Source organism: Rhinoraja longicauda, chromosome 44 (genome assembly GCF_053455715.1).
Source record: "Rhinoraja longicauda isolate Sanriku21f chromosome 44, sRhiLon1.1, whole genome shotgun sequence".
Taxonomy (NCBI): Eukaryota; Metazoa; Chordata; class Chondrichthyes; order Rajiformes; family Arhynchobatidae; genus Rhinoraja; species Rhinoraja longicauda.
This window is the reverse complement of record NC_135996.1, coordinates 2,004,039-2,024,062: the sequence shown is the minus strand read 5'-3', so window position 1 is coordinate 2,024,062 and position 20,024 is coordinate 2,004,039. Positions and strand designations below refer to the sequence as shown.

The window sequence follows — 20,024 nt, the reverse complement described above, 5'->3', positions numbered from 1 at the left end:
GGCAGGAGTAGGTTATCTTTCTCCTTCATATGATCATGACTAATCTGCCACAGGCCTCAATTCCTTTCCTGTGTGTACTGCTCGTAGCTCTCAATTCCCCAATCTTTGAAAAATCAATATTCTTCTTCCTTGCCTCCACTGATTTCACCTCTACCACCCTCCATGGTGGATAATTCATCATGCTCTCTCTGAAGAGCTTCATGCACAACACAAAAAGCTTTCAATGGCTACCCCATTATGGTGTAACTCTGTCACCGTAGATTTATAATCCGATACAGCATGGAAACAGGTCAATGTTGACTAGGATGCCATTTTGGGCTAGGCCCATTTTCCTACATTTGGCCCATTGCCTTCTGAACCCTTCCTATACATGTATCTCATGAACTCCTATAGTGTCGTAAACAGGTGCTTTGGCCCAACCAGCCGCTTGTGTTCCTATTAATTGTTCCCCCCTCACCATAAACCTGTGCATTTACCCTGTCCATTCCGCTCATGATCTTATGCAGCTCTATAAGATCACCCCTAATACTTCAGTGCTCCAAGGAATAAGGTTCTAGCCAGCTTAACCTCTCTCTAAAGCTCAGGCCCTCAAGTCCAGGCAACTTCCGTGTAAATCCTTTCTGCCCCTGTTCTAGCTTAACAACGTCTTTTGTATAACAGGGTGACCAAAGCTGAACACAATCCTCTAAATCTGGCCTCACCAATGTCTTGTTTAACTGTAACAATACCTCCCAACTCTAATACTCAATGTTCTGACTGATGAAGGCCAATGTGTTGAAAGCCTTCCTGACCATCCTATCTACCTGTGACGCCATTTTCAAGGAACTATGTCCCCCTCCCCAACTGCGGCATGTAACCCGTATTTAATCGTGACTCATAGATCGCATCCAGGGCACCTGCAATTTCCTACCTAGTTTCCTCAGATACTACTGATCAGGCTCAGGAGATTGGTCTATCTTAGAAACATAGAAAAATAGGTGCAGGAGTAGACCATTCGGCCTTCAAGCCAGCACCACCATTCAATATGATCATGGCTGATCATCTAAAATCAGTACCTCATTTCTGCTTTTTTCCCCATATCCCTCGATTCCTTTAGACCAAAGAGGTAAATCCAACTCTCTCTTGAAAACAACCAGCTAATTGTCGTCCACTGCTTCTGTGGCAGAGAATTCCATTGATTCACTACTCATCACAACCCCTTATTCTTAAACTGTGACCCCTGGTTCTGGACTCCCCCAACATCTGGAACATTTTTCATGCATTTAGCCTGTCCAATCCTTTAGAAAATTCATACGTTTCTACAAGATCCCCTCTCATCCTAAATTTCAGTGAATGCAAGCCTAGTCGACCCATTCTTTCATCAGGTCAGTCCTGCCATCCCGGGAATGAACCTGCGCTGTACTCCCTCAATGGCAATAATGTCCTTCCTCAAATTTGGAGACCAAAATTGCACACAATACTCCAGGTGCGGTCTCACCAGGACTCTGCACAACTGCTGTAGGCAGTTGCTCCTATACTCAAATCCTCTCGCCATGAAGGCCAACATGCCATTAGCGTTCTTCACTGCCTGCTGTACCTGCATGCTTACTTTCAGTGACTGATGTGCAAGCACCCAGGTCTCATTGCTCCTCCCCTTTTCCTAATGTGGACCGTACAGATAATAATCTGCCTTCCTTTTCTTGCCACCAAAGTGGATAACCTCACATTTATCCACATTGTACTGCATCTGCCATGTATCTGCCCGCTCACCCAACCAATCCAAGTCACCCTGCAGCCTCATAGTATCCTCCTCGCAGCTCACACTGTCACCCATCTGTAATAACGTCATATGTGTTTGGATATTCTGTACTTCCATGACCATGATACTGACTGGTCTCAGACACTTCTGCTGACTGTCACAAGTTCACTGGTCCTGATGTGTTTATCCATGGTAAAAACAGGCAAAATACTAATTGGAGATCTTGCTCATCTCCTGTACCTTTGATTCCAAAGGGGTCTCATTTTCACTCTGGCTACCCTTTTTCTGTTAATGTGCATAATATCTCTTGGGATTGTCCTTAATGTTATTGGCCAGAGCTTGCTCCTATTCCCCTTTTCCTCCTGATTTCCTTTTTTAGCTTGCGCCTCTGTTCCCAAAATTCCCAGCGGCATATACCTGCCCCATGCCTCCTTATTTTTGACCAGAGCCTCAATTTCTTTTGCCATCCAAGCGTACTTACCCTCGCCCCTTACTCTAACAGGAACATGCATGCACTTGACCCTTTTTAAGCACACTTAAAAACATCCCACTTTCCAGATGTTCCTTTTCCTTCAAACGGCCTGCTCCAATCAACTTGATCCAGGCAATCTTAAATCCATAACCTTTCAAAACTTAATTTACTACTACTTTTTTTTAAAAATCCAGAGACCTAACCTCAGCAACCCTCTGGGATAGAGATGTACAGAGTTCCACTGTGGTCTGCAAATTAAATTCTTAGGTTTGAATAACTTTCATCTTGTAACAATGTTTCCATGTTTGTGACTTTTCCACTTTATCAAAGAATGCAGGTCTTGCTCGTGTCAGGACAACCCTCTCATCCCAGATCAGGTCAGGTCGACTGTATTGTCATACGCATATGTACGGTGAGCAGCATCATAGGTACATGGTCTCAAGCAGCAAAGATAAACATTAATTACACACAAATCACACACACATTTTGCAAGAACAAAAAAAAGATTTTGTGAAAAAGAGGCAGTAGTGCTGAACATAGTTGTATGAAAAATGCCCAGGAATTTGGCAAGTGAATCTCTTGGACTCTAATGGAAATGTGTTTTCTTACATAGCGGTTCAAATCCTATATATAGAGCTCCAGGTGTATCCACTGGATGAATTTAAATGAGAGACCTCTTGGGGCTAGCACACTCAATGGATATGGGGAGAAGGCAGGCACGGGTTACTGATTCTGGATGATCAGCCAATATCACAATGAATGGCGGTGCTGGATCGAAGGGCCGAATGGCCTCCTTCTGCGCCTATTTTCAATGTTATGCCTACCAGACATGATAAGTGGGCAGAGAAAAGATCACCCAATCAGGCCGGGTCTGATGAATGCAGTGACAGTTGCTAACCAACTTGTAATTGGATCCAGGTAGTTCCGCCTCCGGCACACTGGAATATCATCGTCATCATTTCTTGGGGAAGCTAGTTTCACTTTCGAGGTTAAGTTTCTATTCATCATCAGGAAGTGACTTTCAGTAAATCATTGCCTGCAACACCCTTCTCAATCGACTCCACATCAAAAGTGCTGCTAAAGCTGTGAAAAGAAATTCAAAGAGCTTCGTATCTAATGAACACAATGAGGTACAGAACTCTGTAATTTCTTCTGTATGAAGTTTATGTGTTAATCATTGTTTGTTTGAAAGTATGTGTAATGTATTACATGTAATTGGTACTAAATGTTTAGAGATACGTCATTAAGTGGCTGTACGTGTAGAAAGAAGGTTATTATAAGCTGATGAACTTTCATTATAGAAAAGTATCTTATCTGGCGAAATTGCAGCCAGTCTTCAGAAAGCAAATGTTTTTGTTATTCAGACTTCTTGCAAGTGTAATACTTTCTCTGTCGTTGTGGTTACATACGTGTACCAGTTGTCATATGGACAAAGTAGGCCTGTCGATGACCTACACTACGTATATCTACACTACTCCTGAAAGCACTACTGTAATTGCACCAATTCAATGGTTCATTTGATATTTATTGTCACACATGCAAATAAACTGTAGAATGCAATTCATTTTGCACATAATGCAGTTGCCGTCAGGTGTGCCGCCATTTAATCGAGTTCACAGTCTAGATTCCCGTGTGCTCGTTCTGCCGGAGCGACTCCCGATCCCCTCCATCACCACCGACCGGCTTGGCCCGTGAACCGTCGTCTCTCTCTCCTCCTCGCCGGACATCTTGTATCCCGGGGGCAACCTCCTGCAACCCACCTTATAGGCGCTGGAGGCATTACCCGGTTCACACTCCTACCGGCCCTTGTTCTCCATGCCCAATGTCTCCAGCAACTCCATCCCAATATTCCACTTCTGATGAGCTATCGGGCGGTTCCGAGTCCAAGGAGCGTCCAAGCGAGACCGGCCGCCCGGTGGAGCCTCTCCGTCTGTTTCAGCTGGCATGTTCGGGCATCCCCGGGCAGTTCGACCGGCCGACGTGTTCAGCTCTCTGACGGAGCGTCCTGCGGTTCCACATCCAACGAGTTCCGGGTGCGTTCGTCCGTCCGACGAGCCTTCGGGGCCTTCTGGTCCGCAGCCTTCTGTGCCTTAGTGATGCAAGTGTTTGTCGAGATATATCTTAAACATTGTGAGAGTTCCTATCTGAATACTCACACAGACACTGGGTTCAGATTTAAACCATCCTGCTCGGTAATAAATTCCTTCCTGAGCTCTCTCTGAGTCTCTTATCTTTTATTCTAAATGATGTCCTCAAGTATTGGACATCTCTGCCGTGTGGAATAGTTTCCTACAACTTACATAATGGTGAATATCTCGGTCCCGCTCGGTCTCCTCCGCTCCAAGCAAAATAAACGCAGCACCTTCCAGTCTCTCCTCATGAGTCTTCGTGCATGAAGTAGATTTCCTTGCAATATCATATCTCAGTTTAATACCAAGGTACAGTGAAAAGATATCTGGTGATAAAGCAAATAAAAGCTAATAATAACTTCCATTTGGGCCTCGGCTAGTGTACAAAGTCGATATTTATTCAGATATTGTTGTTTTAAAGATTGTATGAGACCTTGACTTCCTGCTTTGTTTCAAGTCAAGTCAAGTCAATTTATTTGTATAGCACATTTAAAAACAACCCACGTTGACCAAAGTGCTGCACATCTGACTAGGAAAAAAAAGAAACATACAGTGGCAAGATACAGGCAGAGAATAGATGGGTGACCACCAGCAAAGGGAAGAGGCAGAGTTTTCAGGAGTGCCCTGTGGCCTTCCCCCCTTTTAGACACTGTTGAGAGGGATGACCATGAGAAAGCAGCAGTAGTCAGGTCTGTGGCACTGGCCCTGGCTCTGAGGCACAGTGGGGTAGGGTGAAGTCAGGCAGAGCGATAGTGAGAGGAGATTATAGATAGGGGACAGACGAGATTCTGCGGCAACAAATGGGACTCCAGGATGGTCTGTTTCCTCCCTGGTGCCAGCGTTCTGGATGTTTTGGAACAGCTACAGAATATTCTCAAGGGGGGCGGGTGACCATTTAGAAATCATTGTGCACGTTGGCACAAATGACATGGGTAGGAAAAGGGATGAGGTCCTGCAGAATGAATACAGAGAGTTAGGCAAAAGGTTGAAATGCAGGACATCCAGGGTGGTAATCTCTGGATTACAACCAGTGCCATGTGCTAGTGACGGTAGCAATAGTACAGATGAATGCTTGGCTGAGGATTTGATGCACAGGGCAGGGATTCAGATTTTGGTGCAACTGGGACCTGTTTTGGGGCAGAGGTCACCTGTACAAGAGGGACGGCTCGCACCTGAACTGGAGGGGCATCAACATTCCTGCTAGGAGATTTGCTAGTGCAACTCGGGAGGGTTTAAACTGGAATAGCAGGGAAGTGGGAAGCAGAACAGCAGGACAGGAAATGGAAGGTCTGATGAGAAAGTGGAGGTTTGGTATCAGCCACGGTTATGAGGAATATAAAGCGAGCAGGAAAGAACCCATGCGGGTGATTAGAAGGACCTAAAGGGGCCATGAAGTGTCATTACAAATATGCTGGGGCAGTTTGAGGTTGACAAGTAGGTGGTGGAAGAGCATTAAGATGGATAGGTCCCATGGCCGGATGGGACCTATCCCAGGTTATTGAAGGAGGCAAGAGAGGAGATTGCAGGGGCCATGACAATGATCTTTGTTTCTTTAACCACAAGTGATGGCCTGGAGAACTGGAGAGTGGCCAATGATGTTCCTTTACTTAACATAGAAACATGGAAACGTAGAAAATAGTGCAGAAGTAGGCCACCCGAGCCAGCAATGTCATTCAATATGATGATGGCTGATCATCCAAAATCAGTACTCCGTTCCTACTTTTTCCCCATATCCCTTGATTCCGTTAGCCCAAAGAGCTAAATCTAACTCTCTCTTGAAAACTCTTAGAAGGGAAGTGGAGAGAAACCAGGGAACTATAGGCCAGTGCTCCTCACATCAGTGGCAGGGAAACTATTGGAGAGAAGTCATCAGGGTAGGATTTTTTCCCAGTTGACTTTGTTCGCAGCAGGTCTTTTTTTTTTACCAACTTGAGTGTGTTTCTGAGAGGTGACAAAGGAGATTGATGTTGTGTAAATGGATTTTAGGAAGGCTTTTGATTACGTCTCTCATGTTAGGCTGATCTAGAAAATTAAGATGCATTGAAATTAACAGTGACTTGGTCATATTGATTCAGATCTGGCTGATTCATAGAAGACAGAGTGTTGTGGTGGAAGGAAGGTATTGTGGTTGGATGTCTGTGACCAGTGGAGTTCTGCGGAGAACTATGCTGGGACATCTGCTATTGGTGGCAAATTGGATTAGTAAATATGCAGATGATACTAAGATAGGTGGAGTAGTTGATAGTGAGGTAGATTTTCAAAGTCTACAGAGAGACTTGGGCCTTTTGGAAGGGTGGGCTGAAAGATGGCAGATGGAGTTTAATGCTGATAAGTGTGAGGTGCTGCATTTTGGTAGGACAAATCAAAATAGGACGTACAGGGTAAATGGTAGGGAATTGAGGAATGCAGTGGAACAGAGGGATCTGGGAATAACTGTGCATTGTTCCCTGAAGGTGGAATCTCATGTGGATAGGGTGGTGAAGAAGGCGTTTGGTATGCTTGCCTTTATAAATCAGAGCATCGAGTATAGAAGTTGGGATGTAATGTTGAAATTGTACAGGGCATTGGTGAGGCCGAATCTGGAGTATGGTGTGCAGTTCTGGTCGCCAAATTATAGGAAGGATGTCGACAAAATGGAGAGGGTACAGAGGAGATTTACTAGAATGTTGCCTGGGTTTCAGCACTTAGGCTACAGAGAGAGGTTGAACAGGTTGGGTCTTTATTCTTTGGAGCGTAGAAGGTTGAGGGGGGACTTGATAGAGGTTTTTAAAATTTTGAGAGGGACGGACAGAGTTGACGTGGGTAGGCTTTTCCCTTTGAGAGTGGGGAAGATTCCAACAAGGGGACATAGCTTCAGAATTGAGGGACAAAGGTTTAGGGGTAACATGAGGGGGAATTTCTTTACTCAGAGGGTTGTGGCTGTATGGAATGGACTTCCGGTGGAAGTGGTGGAGGCTGGCTCGATTTTATTATTTAAGAGTAAATTGGATAGGTATATGGATAGGAGGGGATTGGAGGGTTATGGTCTGAGTGCAGGTAGATGAGACTAGGTCAGGGAGAATGGTCGGCGTGGACTGGTAGGGCCGGACAGGCCTGTTTCCATGCTGTAGTTGTTATATGTTGTTATATGTTATATGGTGTACAGGCAGATGCCATCAGTTTAACTTCACATCATGTTAGGCTCAAGCAATGTGGACCAAAGGGTCCATCCCTCTGCTGTGCTGTTCTATGTTTTAATGACAAGGAATCATTAATGGTCAACTTAATGAATAAAATGAATAGATTCAACGTTTCATTTGAAGGATTGCCTAGTGGTACTTTTTAAAGAGTTTTGTGAATCATGATTCAAATAATTAGGCCACGCCAAGACATTTCTTTTGCCGACCTACATCTAATTTGGCTCATGTGCATCAGTGATGGTTGTGTACTGCAATGGAGATTGCTTGGGACATTGTATAGTATTGGTATTGGTTCATTATTACCACGTGTAACTCAGTTTGTTTTATGTGCCATCCAGGCAACTCGTAGCATGCATGAAGACAATCAAACAATTCCTTCTCTCCAGAGATGCTGCCTGTCCTGCTGAGTTAGGCCAGCATTTTGTGTCTACCATTCCCGAGTACAACAGGGAGTGCAAAACATGAAAGGAAAGAGAGTGCAAATTTGAGAAGAGAGAAAAAAGAGAGAAATTACTAATTTCTCCTTCTCCTTCCTGTACTCCATCTCATCATTGCTGGAGACCTGACGCACTACAGTGGTACCTTTTACAAACTTGAAAATGGAGTTAGAGCAGAATTTGGCTGCACTGTCATTGTACAGGGAATATAGTAATGGGCACCATTGTTGAGAGTTACTTTGGAGGAAATGTTGTACAGTAAATGGCTAACATGGTAGATGGATCATAAAAAAAAGAATATTACAGCACAGGAGGGCCAGTAAGAGACCCCCTCCCCCCCCCCCCCCCCCCCCAACAATAATCAGGCAGATTAAACTGATATAGGTTGTGCCTACCTGTTGTAGATGCTGTGTTCTCAAATAGATGGAGTTGGTCTGAAAAGAATGAACAGATATGAGAAACAAAATACTCAGTTCATTGATGGAAGGTACCACCAGTGAAGATCATTCGCTTCTATCTCATAAATGAGTTTTAATTTATGGACATCCAAATGAAGAGAATTGGAACCTGGAACATAGAGCAGTACAGCCCAGGAGTGGCCATTTCTGCCCACAATGTTTGTGCTGAACATGATTGCATTCTCCTCTATTCCTTGCACTTCCAAGTGCCTATCGAAAAGCCTATTAAGCACCACTATGGTATCTGCCTCCACACCACCCCAGGCAATGTGATCCTGGCTCTCCCACTTTGTAAAAAAGATTTTCCCCAAATATGTGCCTGCAACATTTCCCCTCTCACCTTGTAGCTGTGCCCTCTAGTGCTTGACATTTCCCTTCTCACGTTGTAGCTATTCCCTCTAGTGCTTGACATTTCCCCTCTCACCATGCAGCTATGCCCTCTAGTGCTTGACATTTCCCCTCTCACCTTGTAGCTATGCCCTCTAGTGCTTGACATTTCCCCTCTCACCTTGCAGCTATGCCCTCTAGTGCTTGACATTTCCCCTCTCACCTTGCTGCTATGCCCTCTAGTGCTTGACATTTCCCCCCTCACCTTGTAGTTATGCCCTCTAGTGCTTGACATTTCCACCCCGGGAAAAAAGGTTTTGACTATCTACCGTATCTTTGCCTCTCATAGTTTTACAAACCTCTATTACGTCTACCCTCAACCTTTGATGTTCCGCAGAAAACAATGTAAATCTATCCCACCTCTCTTTGTAGTTGAAACCCTCAAATGCAGGCAGCATTCTGGTAAACCAATGTCTCCACATCTTTCCTGTAATGGTGTGACCAGAGCTGGATGCAATGCTCCAAATGCGGCCGAAACAAAGTGCTGTGGTGCTGCATCATGACTTCATGACTTATATTCAATGCTCCTTGCTACGGAAGGCAAGCATAACATACACTTTCTTTACTTCCCTATCTACTTATGCTGCCACCTTCAGTAAGCTATGATCTGTGACTCTGAGATCCCTCTGCACGTCAATGCTGTTAAGGGTCCTGCCATTATCTGCATACTCTCCCCTTACATTCAAGTTCCCAAAGTGCAGCACCTCACACTTGCTCAGACTGAATTCCATCTACCTTTTCTCCGCCCATTTCTGCAGTTGATCTTTACCCACTCTTTCTTCTGACAGCCCTTCTCACTGCAACTCTTCCAATTTTGGTGTTGCCAGTGTATATGTGTGCGTATGCATGCATGTGTGTATATGTGTGTCTGTATGTAGACGCAAAATGCTGGAGTAACTCAGCTGGTCCAGCAGCATGTCTGGGGGAAAGGAATAGGTGACATTTCGCGCCGAGACCATTATACACAAACAGAAGATTGACCTGCGGAACTCCACTGCTCACAGACCTCCAGCCAGAATATCTTCCTTTCACCACAACCGTCTGTCTTCTACGAACAAGCCAGTTCTGAATTCATACAACCGAATCACCATGAATCCCATGCATCTCAATCACCTGGATTAGCCTACCCTGAGTGATTTTATTAAAAGTCTTACTAAAATCCGTTGATACAACATCCTCTGCCCTACCTTCATTAATATGCTTCATCACCACAAACACCTCAATCAAGTTAGTAAGATATAAACTGCTGCGTACAAAGCCACGCGGGCTATCCCTAATTAGCCAATTTCTTCCAATTGGAGTATCAAAGATTTCTCTCCAAAGGTTTCCCTACCACTGATGTGAGGATCAACAGTCTATAATTTGCAGGATGCTCCCTACTTTTCTTCTCAAACAAAGGAACAAGTCAAGTCAAGTTTATTTGTCACATACACGATGTGCAGTGAAATGAAAGTGGCAATGCCTGCGGATTGTGCACAAAAAAGAATTACAGTTACAGCATATAAATAGAGTTAATAAGTTACTATAGTGTAGATAAAAAATTTGTCTCTGGAGTTATAAAAGTTGACAGTCCTGATGGCCTGTGGGAAGAAACTCCGTCTTATCCTCTCCGTTTTCACAGCGTGACAGCGGAGGCGTTTGCCTGAACGTGGCATCTGGAACAGTCCGTTACTGGGGTGGCAGGGGTCCCTCATAATCTTGCTTGCTCTGGATCTGCACCTCCTGATGTATAGGTCCTGCAGGGGGACGAGTGTAGTTCCCATGGTCCGTTATGCCGAACGCACTACTCTCTGCAGGGCCATCCTGTCCTGGGCAGAGCTGTTCCCAAACCAGACTGTAATGTTGCCGGACAGGATGCTCTCCACAGCCCCAGAGTAGAAGCAATGAAGGATCCTCAGAGACACTCTGAATTTCCTCAGCTGTCTAAGGTGGTAAAGGCGCTGCTTTGCCTTACCCACCAGTGCGGCAATGTGTGTTGCCCATGTCAGATCCTCTGTGATGCGGACTCCCAAGTATTTAAAACTGCTCACCCTATCCACAGTAGACCCACTTATCTCCAGAACAACATTGGCCGCTCCCCAGTCCTCCAGGTCCTTGCATGTGGCTGGAGAAGAAACAAAGATCCTTGTCAAGGACCCGCAATCTCTTCTCCTGCCTCCCTCAATAACCTGGGATTAATCCCATCAGGCCCTCGAGTATTCACCTTAATGCTCTACAAGACCCTCAGCACCTCCTTCTTCCCAACCTCAAATTGCCCCAGCATATTTGTATTTTCTACCCTGATCTCTATCCACCAAGAACTTCTCAGTGTAGACAGACGTAAAGTAATTTAGCACCTCACCTCAACTCCAGGCATTGATAACATCCTTTATCCTTGAGCATCCCTGGTCACCCTCTTGTTTTTAACATACTCTTGAAAAGCCTTGGATTTTCCTTAATCTGACTAACAATTACATTTCATGGGCACTTTTGACCCTTGTAAATACACACATGATTTCGTTCCTTCTCACTTTAAATTCCTCATAATATGTCTGATTATAATATCATAAAAGGTCTGATGCCACCTGCTTATAACCATATAACATATAACAACTACAGCACGGAAACAGGCTGGTTTGGCCCTACCAGTCCACGCCGACCACTCTCCCTGACCTAGTCACATCTACCTGCACTCAGACCATAACCCTCTAATCCCCTCTTATCCATATACCTATCCAATTTACTCTTAAATAATAAAATCGAGCCAGCCTCCACCACTTCCACCGGAAGCCCATTCCATACAGCCACCACCCTCTGAGTAAAGAAGTTACCCCCTAAACTTTTGTCCCTCAATTCTGAAGCTATGTCCCCTTGTTGGAATCTTCCCCACTCTCAAAGGGAAAAGCCTACCCACGTCAACTCTGTCCGTCCCTCTCAAAATTTTAAAAACCTCTATCAAGTCCCCCCTCAGCCTTCTACGCTCCAAAGAATAAAGACCCAACCTGTTCAACCTCTCTCTGTAGCTTAAGTGCTGAAACCCAGGCAACATTATAGTAAATCTCCTCTGTACCCTCTCCATTTTATCGACATCCTTCCTATAATTTGGCGACCAGAACTGCACACCATACTCCAGATTCGGCCTCACCAATGCCCTGTACAATTTTAACATTGCATCCCAACTTTTCTTAGTGCTGTAATCGCCGTTTCTGCACGAATAATGTATTCTGTTACACTTTCGTTTATGGCCTTTTTCAGCGACGTCAGCTCGATGTAGAGGCCGATCACTCGCGGCTTCCCTGTGTCCGCGTAATGGCTCCTCAGTAGCTGCAACGCTTTTCTCCCGTCGTCCGCCGCTTCTCTCATAATGAGCGACAAACTTTTGTCGTCTAGCACTTGTATCAGCTCGGCGAAGGCTTTTTCGTTTTTCTCGGCTTCCTCGTCGCCTTCTTCGTCGGTAGCCGGCTCGTTCAGAATTATTGACTTTAAGTCTTGTAGCCGCATGTGGCCTAAAAACTTTGTTTCCCATAATTCGTAATTCTTTTCATCTCCGTCGAAGCATAATCTGTTCCATCGGCTTCCACCATCCCTGCTGGGCCCATAACCTGTTGACGTTTGCATCTCAAGGGCAGGATAGTCGGTATTATGTCTTTTATTCTTCGGAGGAATAAACACACATGCTCTAACCGGAAGTGAAGACTTTTATTTTGTTTTCATATGCATTTTATATCTGGTACACCGGAAGTGACGTCAGTATAACGGCACAGTTAAACAGTTTCGGTTTAACATCCAACACCCACACAACCCACCTCAACCCCCTTATCCCCCCCTCAGCCCCCTTATCCCCTCTCTTCCATCCCCATTCGCCCAATTCATCCTCCCTGAACCCCCTTTAGAACTCCCCCAAACCTCGACAGCATTGGTCTAACGTCCACCCCTTACTCAGCCACCCCATCCCCTCACTCACGCACTCCATTCCCACCTCAACCCCCCCACCTTAAAACTCCCCCAAACCGTTCCTGCATTAACTGAAATTGTGTTTAGGATTTTTCTTCAGTTCCCCACTCACGCACTCCATTCCCCCTTAAAATTCCCCAAACCTGTGCTGCATTAACAAATTGGTTTCAGGTTTTTTTTTATGGGCCCCACTCACCCAATCCATTCACACCCCCTCAACTCCTTATCACCCCCCACAACCCACCCCCTTATCCTCTTCTCACCCACTCCATCCCCCAGCCCCATTATCCCCCCCTCTCTTCCACCCTCCATTCACCCAATTCATCCCCCCTGAACCCCCTTTGAAACTCGCCCAAATCGCTACTGCATTGGTCTAACATTCAGCCACTCCATCCCCCCGCGTTCCCGGGTGGGGGCACGGGAGGGGCAAGTGGGGGTGGCTAGGGGGGATGGATTGGGTTAGTAGGGGAGGAGTAACATATAACATATAACATATAACAACTACAGCATGGAAACAGGCCTGTCCGGCCCTACCAGTCCACGCCGACCATTCTCCCTGACCTAGTCTCATCTACCTGCACTCAGACCATAACCCTCCAATCCCCTCCTATCCATATACCTATCCAATTTACTCTTAAATAATAAAATCGAGCCAGCCTCCACCACTTCCACCGGAAGCCCATTCCATACAGCCACAACCCTCTGAGTAAAGAAGTTCCCCCTCATGTTACCCCTAAACCTTTGTCCCTCAATTCTGAAGCTATGTCCCCTTGTTGGAATCTTCCCCACTCTCAAAGGGAAAAGCCTACCCAAGTCAACTCTGTCCGTCCCTCTCAAAATTTTTAAAACCTCTATCAAGTCCCCCCTCAACCTTCTACGCTCCAAAGAATAAAGACCCAACCTGTTCAACCTCTCTCTGTAGCTTAAGTGCTGAAACCCAGGCAACATTCTAGTAAATCTCCTCTGTACCCTCTCCATTTTATCGACATCCTTCCTATAATTTGGCGACCAGAACTGCACACCATACTCCAGATTCGGCCTCACCAATGCCCTGTACAATTTTAACATTGCATCCCAACTTCTATACTCGATGCTCTGATTTATAAAGGCAAGCATACCAAACGCCTTCTTCACCACCCTATCCACATGAGATTCCACCTTCAGGGAACAATGCACAGTTATTCCCAGATCCCTCTGTTCCACTGCATTCCTCAATTCCCTACCATTTACCCTGTACGTCCTATTTTGATTTGTCCTACCAAAATGCAGCACCTCACACTTATCAGCATTAAACTCCATCTGCCATCTTTCAGCCCACCCTTCCAAAAGGCCCAAGTCTCTCTGTAGACTTTGAAACTCTACTTCATTATTAACTACACCACCTATCTTAGTATCAACTGCATATTTACTAATCCAATTTGCCACACCATCATCCAGATCATTAATGTAAATGACAAACAACAGTGGACCCAACACAGATCCCTGGGGTACTCCACTAGACACTGGCCTCCAACCTGACATACAATTGTCAACCATTACCCTCTGGTATCTCCCATTCAGCCATTGTTGAATCCATCTTGCAACCTCACTATTAATACCCAACGATTTAACCTTCTTAATCAACCTTCCATGTGGAACCTTGTCAAATGCCTTACTAAAGTCCATATAGACAACATCCACAGCCTTGCCCTTATCAATTTCCCTGGTAACCTCTTCAAAAATTCAAGAAGATTAGTCAAACATGACCTTCCAGGCACAAATCCATGTTGACTGTTTCTAATCAGGCCTTGTTTATCCAAATAATTATATATATTGTCCCTAAGTATCTTTTCCATTAATTTTCCCACCACAGACATCAAACTAACAGGTCTATAATTGCTAGGTTTACTTTTAGAACCTTTTTTAAACAAAGGCACAACATGCGCAATGCGCCAATCTTCCGGCACCATCCCCGTTTCTAATGACGTTTGAAATATTTCCGTCATAGCCCCTGCTATTTCTGCACTAACTTCCCTCAATGTCCTAGGGAATATCCTATCAGGACCTGGAGACTTATCCAATTTTATATTTTTCAAAAGTGTCCGTACCTCCTCTTCTTTAATCCTCATAATTTCCATCACTACGCTACTTGTTTCGCTTACCTCACATAATTCAATATCCTTCTCCTCGGTGAATACCGAAGAAAAGAAATTGTTTAATATCTCCCCCATTTCTTCCGGCTCAGCACATAGCTGTCCACTCTGACTCTCTAATGGACCAATTTCATCCCTCACTATCCTTTTGCTATTGACATATCTGTAGAACCCCTTGGGGTTTACTTTTACATTACTTGCCAAAGCAGCCTCATATCTTTTTTTCGCTTTTCTAATTTCCTTCTTAAGATTCCTTTTACATTCTTTATATTCCTCAAGAACCTCATTTACTCCCTGCCGCTTATATTTATTGTATATCTCCCTCTTTTTCCGAACTAAGTGTCCAATTTCCCTGGAAAACCACGGCTCTTTCAAATTATTATTCTTTCCTTTCCACCGAACAGGGACATAAAGACTCTGTACTCTCAAAATTTCACCTTTAAATATCCTCCATTTCTCTATTATATCTTTTTCATAAAACAAAAAGTTCCATTTCACTCCTTTTAAATCCTTTCTCATCTCCTCAAAATTAGCCTTTCTCCAATCCAAAATCTCAACCCTTGGTCCAGATTTGACCTTCTCCATAATTATATTGAAACTAATGGCATGGTGATCACTAGACCCAAAGTGCTCCTCAACACATACCTCCGTCACCTGACCCGTCTCATTTCCTAACAGGAGGTCCAACACTGCCCCTTCTCTGGTAGGCACCTCTACGTATTGCTGCAAAAAACTATCCTGCACACATTTTACAAACTCCAAACCATCCAGCCCTTTAACAGAATGTGATTCCCAGTCTATATACGGAAAATTGAAATCACCCACAATCACTACTCTGTGCTTACTACTAATATCTGCTATCTCCTTACATATTTGCTCTTCCAATTCTCGTTCCCTATTTTGCAGTCTATAATACACCCCTATAAGTGTTGCTAAACCTTTCTCATTTCTGAGTTCCACCCAAACAGCCTCCTTAATCGAGCCTTCTAGTCTGTCCTGCCAAAGCACTGCTGTGATATCCTCCCTGACAAGCAATGCAACACCCCCACCTCTTGCCCCTCCGATTCTATCACATCTGAAACAATGAAATCCTGGAATATTTAATTGCCAATCGCAACCCTCCTGCAACCATGTTTCACTGATCGCCACAACATCATACTTCCAGATGTCAATCCAGGCTCTAAGCTCATCCACCTTTCTTACAATGCTCCTAGCATTAAAATATACACATTTAAGGGACCCATCATTTCTTATTCTCAGTTGATTTCTTTTCCCTTCTTTCTCTCCTACATATTGGGTCTGAGTGTTTCCCTTTTCTGCCTCCTGCCTCACACACTGCCTATTAGCTATCTGTGTTTGAGTCCCTCCCCCCAACCGTACTAATTTAAAGTCTCCGCAATTACCTTAGCAAATCTGACCTGCACTTTCTTTTTCTTCCTGACCTTGCTGTCCTTATCCCTCCTCCTTACAGGAACATGCGGATCCTGCACATTAATTAGCTGGCCTTTAAATGACTCCCACATGTCAGCTGTGGATTTACCCAATAACAACTGCTCCCAATCTACCCTCACAAATGCCTGCCTAATGACATTGTAATCTGCTTTACCCCAATTAAGTACCTTCCCTCAACATTCAGACGTATTCCAATTCAAAACAGTATTCAAACTTATGGAGGTAGCTCTTTTAAGATTTACATGTATTTATTAGAACCTTTGTGTCTTTTAATTGGACATGAGAGGAAATCCGAAGGGAAATATCCTAATGTTAGGCTAATTGTAATTTGTTGAGGTGGTTATCGAACAGCAATAACCTGTATGTTGTCATCTGCAATAAGACTGGAATTGATCACAGAGGACAAAGTTTGCTGTGTAAGCTCAGTTACTTGTAATATTGGGAAATATTGTCTTGATTTGATTGTGATTTTTCCAACCATGATTGATGCACATCAAGTTCACACCACCTCCAGTTTAAATTCCATTTGGAATAATTTGGAGGACCAAGAACCAAGAACCAAGAACCAAGTTCCACTTGTATATTTTTCAATACATCAACTCTGGTTTTTACTTTAAAGGTGGACACTTATTGTCTTGAGAGCGATACGTTTTGACTGAAAAGATTATTCTGAGACCCCTCCCCTCATAAACTTCAAAATGTGGGTGATTTTCTGATTGTGATATGTCTGAACAATTTTTAATATCAGACATTTTGAATGAGCCAAAGAAACATGCAGGTAACATTATGGGGGTGAGCACTGTCGATGTAGGGCTGGATTGATGTGTATATCTTTCAAAATAACACATAAATTGTTCTGGGGAGAATTGTTTTTTGCCTTTTGTATGGTAATACTACCTATTTGCATACATTGCAATAATTGACAGTTTGTCCCTATAAATAATGTTATTTATTTGGGGTATTATCAATGGAACCCCAGGAATTAGCACCATCAATTTGTTTCCAAATAATGATATTTGATTGGGACAAATAGATAGGCACAAAATAGATGGCATAAGATAGGCACAAAATGCTGGAGTAACAATGAATCAGGCAGCAATCAGGCAGAAAATGGATAGCTGTCATTTCAGGTCAGGAAGCATCTATGGGCTTGTTTACTCTGTTTTCAACTTGTAGACATAACTGTCTTCTCAGTTGCACCACTAGTTTTGGACCAATTACTGCAGTAAGGTATTATTGGCATCTGAACAGGAACAATTCATGACTGTTAGATGAAGGGTTATCAAAAGTCCGGATAGATGCAATCGTCTTTGGGACGGAAATCTCATTAGAGTTATCGTTATGGGTGGACCAGAGAGGAAAACATCTTTATTTTACCTTACCACCTCCTTCAATGCATTTCTCCATCCTATCTTCCCTTGTGAAAACAAGATCAAGGACTTTGGTGAACTGCGTAGAATATAAACCTGTTGTACAAAGAATTGTCATGTTATCTCTGACATTTAACAAAGGGGTGGAATAGTGGTCACAGTTAAAATAATTAAAACGCTTAAAATCATTGTGTAATTATGAACGTGAAAGGGAATGGGCAATAAGATATCCATCTAAAGTGAGGAAATCTTCATTTAAAACCTGGTTTCTCACCATGCTCGAATCTAATAGAAACATAGAAAATAGGTGCAGGAGTAGGCCATTCGGCCCTTCGAGCCTGCACCGCCATTCAATATCCCGTATCCCGTAGCTGCCTTCTCTCCATAACCCCTGATCCCTTTAGCCACAAGGGCCACATCTAACTCCCTCTTAAATATAGCCAATGAACTGGCCTCAACTACCTTCTGTGGCAGAGAATTCCACAGATTCACCACTCTCTATGTGAAAAAAAACGTTCTCATCTTGGTCCTAAAAGACTTCCCCCTTATCCTTAAACTGACCCTTTGTTCTGGACTTCCCCAACATCGGGAACAATCTTCCTGCATCTAGCCTGTCCAACCCCTTAAGAATTTTGTACGTTTCTATAAGATCCCCCCTCAATCATCTAAATTCCAGCGAGTACAAGCCGAGTCTATCCAGTCTTTCTTCATATGAAAGTCCTGCCATCCCAGGAATCAATCTGGTGAACCTTCTCTGTACTCCCTCTATGGCAAGAATGTCTTTCTTCAGATTAGGAGACCAAAACTGTACGCAATACTCCAGGTGTGGTCTCACCAATGCCCTGTACAACTGCAGCAGAACCTCCCTGCTCCTATACTCAAATCCCCTCGCTATGAATGCCAACATACCATTCGTTTCTTCACTGCCTGCTGCACCTGCATGCCTACTTTCAATGACTGGTGTACCACGACACCGAGGTCTCGTTGCATCTCCCCTTCTCCCAATCGGCCACCATTCAGATAATAGTCGGCTTTCCTGTTCTTGCCACCAAAGTGGATAACCTCACATTTATCCACATTATACTGCATCTGCCATGCATTTGCCCACTCACCTAACTATCCAAGTCACGTTGCAGCCTCCTAGCATCCTCCTCACAGCTAACACTGCCCCCCAGCTTCGTGTCATCCGCAAACTTGGAGATGTTGCATTCAATTCCCTCGTCCAAATCATTAATATATATTGTAAATAGCTGGGGTCCCAGCACTGAGCCTTGCGGTACCCCACTAGTCACTGCCTGCCATTCTGAAAAAGACCCGTTTATTCCCTCTCTTTGCTTCCTGTCTGAATGATGTTAATGTCATGTTTTTATCACTTAGACTATTCAATAATATAGCAGTGTCTTTATTTTTCTTTAAGTTCAGAAGGATCTATTTCAGGATGTTCTTCCATTAGATTTCCTTCAACTTCTTGATGGGATTCTTTCATCATTGATATAGTGCCATTAATTATTTCAGCAATTTTTTCCTTTGCTTCCCAGATTTCTATGTTTGTTTCTTTTGCATTGTGGTTAGCATGAACATTTAAATGGATGGGAATAATCCTTGCCAGAGCAAGGATTCAGAGTTCAAGTATATTAGTCCCAATATGAGAGTTAGAGGTCATTTGGTGCCATTTAAATTAACATTGTTTGCACACCTCTGGATCGAGTCTCTTCTAAGAAGTTAAGCGTGAGGGCATTTGTGCAGGATTATGCTATTTCTGTGGTAAATGCAGCTATCTCTGCTTAAAACATTTGGTGTGTAAAACAACACTGAACCATATCATAATATCAAAAGAGAAATATAACAAGAACAAGACCAGTGACCAGTCCTGTGACTAGTGGTGTGCCTCAAGGAGGAGATGGCAGAAGTGCCTCTCATAACCAGACCTCGAGGACGAGCCAAAGTCTGCAGACCCAGGACACCCCTTGACCCAGTCCAAATTGTGGCTGGCAGGTTGCACCATCCATGGGGGCCAGAAGAAAGGACAACCACCCTGAATGTACACCCTCTAATGGCCAACCTACATTAGCTTTATTAGACTTGAACAGTTACATTACTCTGGTCCGGCTAGAACTGTTTGCCTGAGGCAAATAGGTATCTGAGATTCTCCCACTGACATGTGCATGGTGATATACGCCAAGTTCCAGCTGCCTGTATATGTATTGCCATGAAGCCCCACAGCTGGTCACTCACTGTAGGGGTGGTTAAAGACTCCTGGTTCCACTCCTTGTTATGTGACTCAGGATTGGATCACCTGTTCAACAGCCACAGGAAGGTCCAAACCTCACGTTCTTC

General features: G+C 44.0%; 1 protein-coding gene across 6 annotated transcripts in view; it reads left to right on the top strand.

Annotated features, from left to right (window-relative positions):
• The window catches only part of LOC144612295 (interferon-induced protein with tetratricopeptide repeats 5-like), a 32,544-nt gene that overhangs the window by 1,131 nt on the left and 11,389 nt on the right, over positions 1–20,024 (top strand). For 3 of the 6 annotated variants that reach the window (XM_078431872.1, XM_078431873.1, XM_078431869.1), the window contains one exon: positions 3,129–3,340. The exons of 2 other annotated variants lie outside the window; for them this stretch is intronic. In XM_078431872.1, the coding sequence (XP_078287998.1) occupies positions 3,327–3,340 (14 nt within the window). In that variant the 5' untranslated portion in view covers positions 3,129–3,326. The remainder of the gene's footprint in view (positions 1–3,128; positions 3,341–20,024) is intronic. One more of the 6 variants, XM_078431871.1, reaches the window with a different exon arrangement.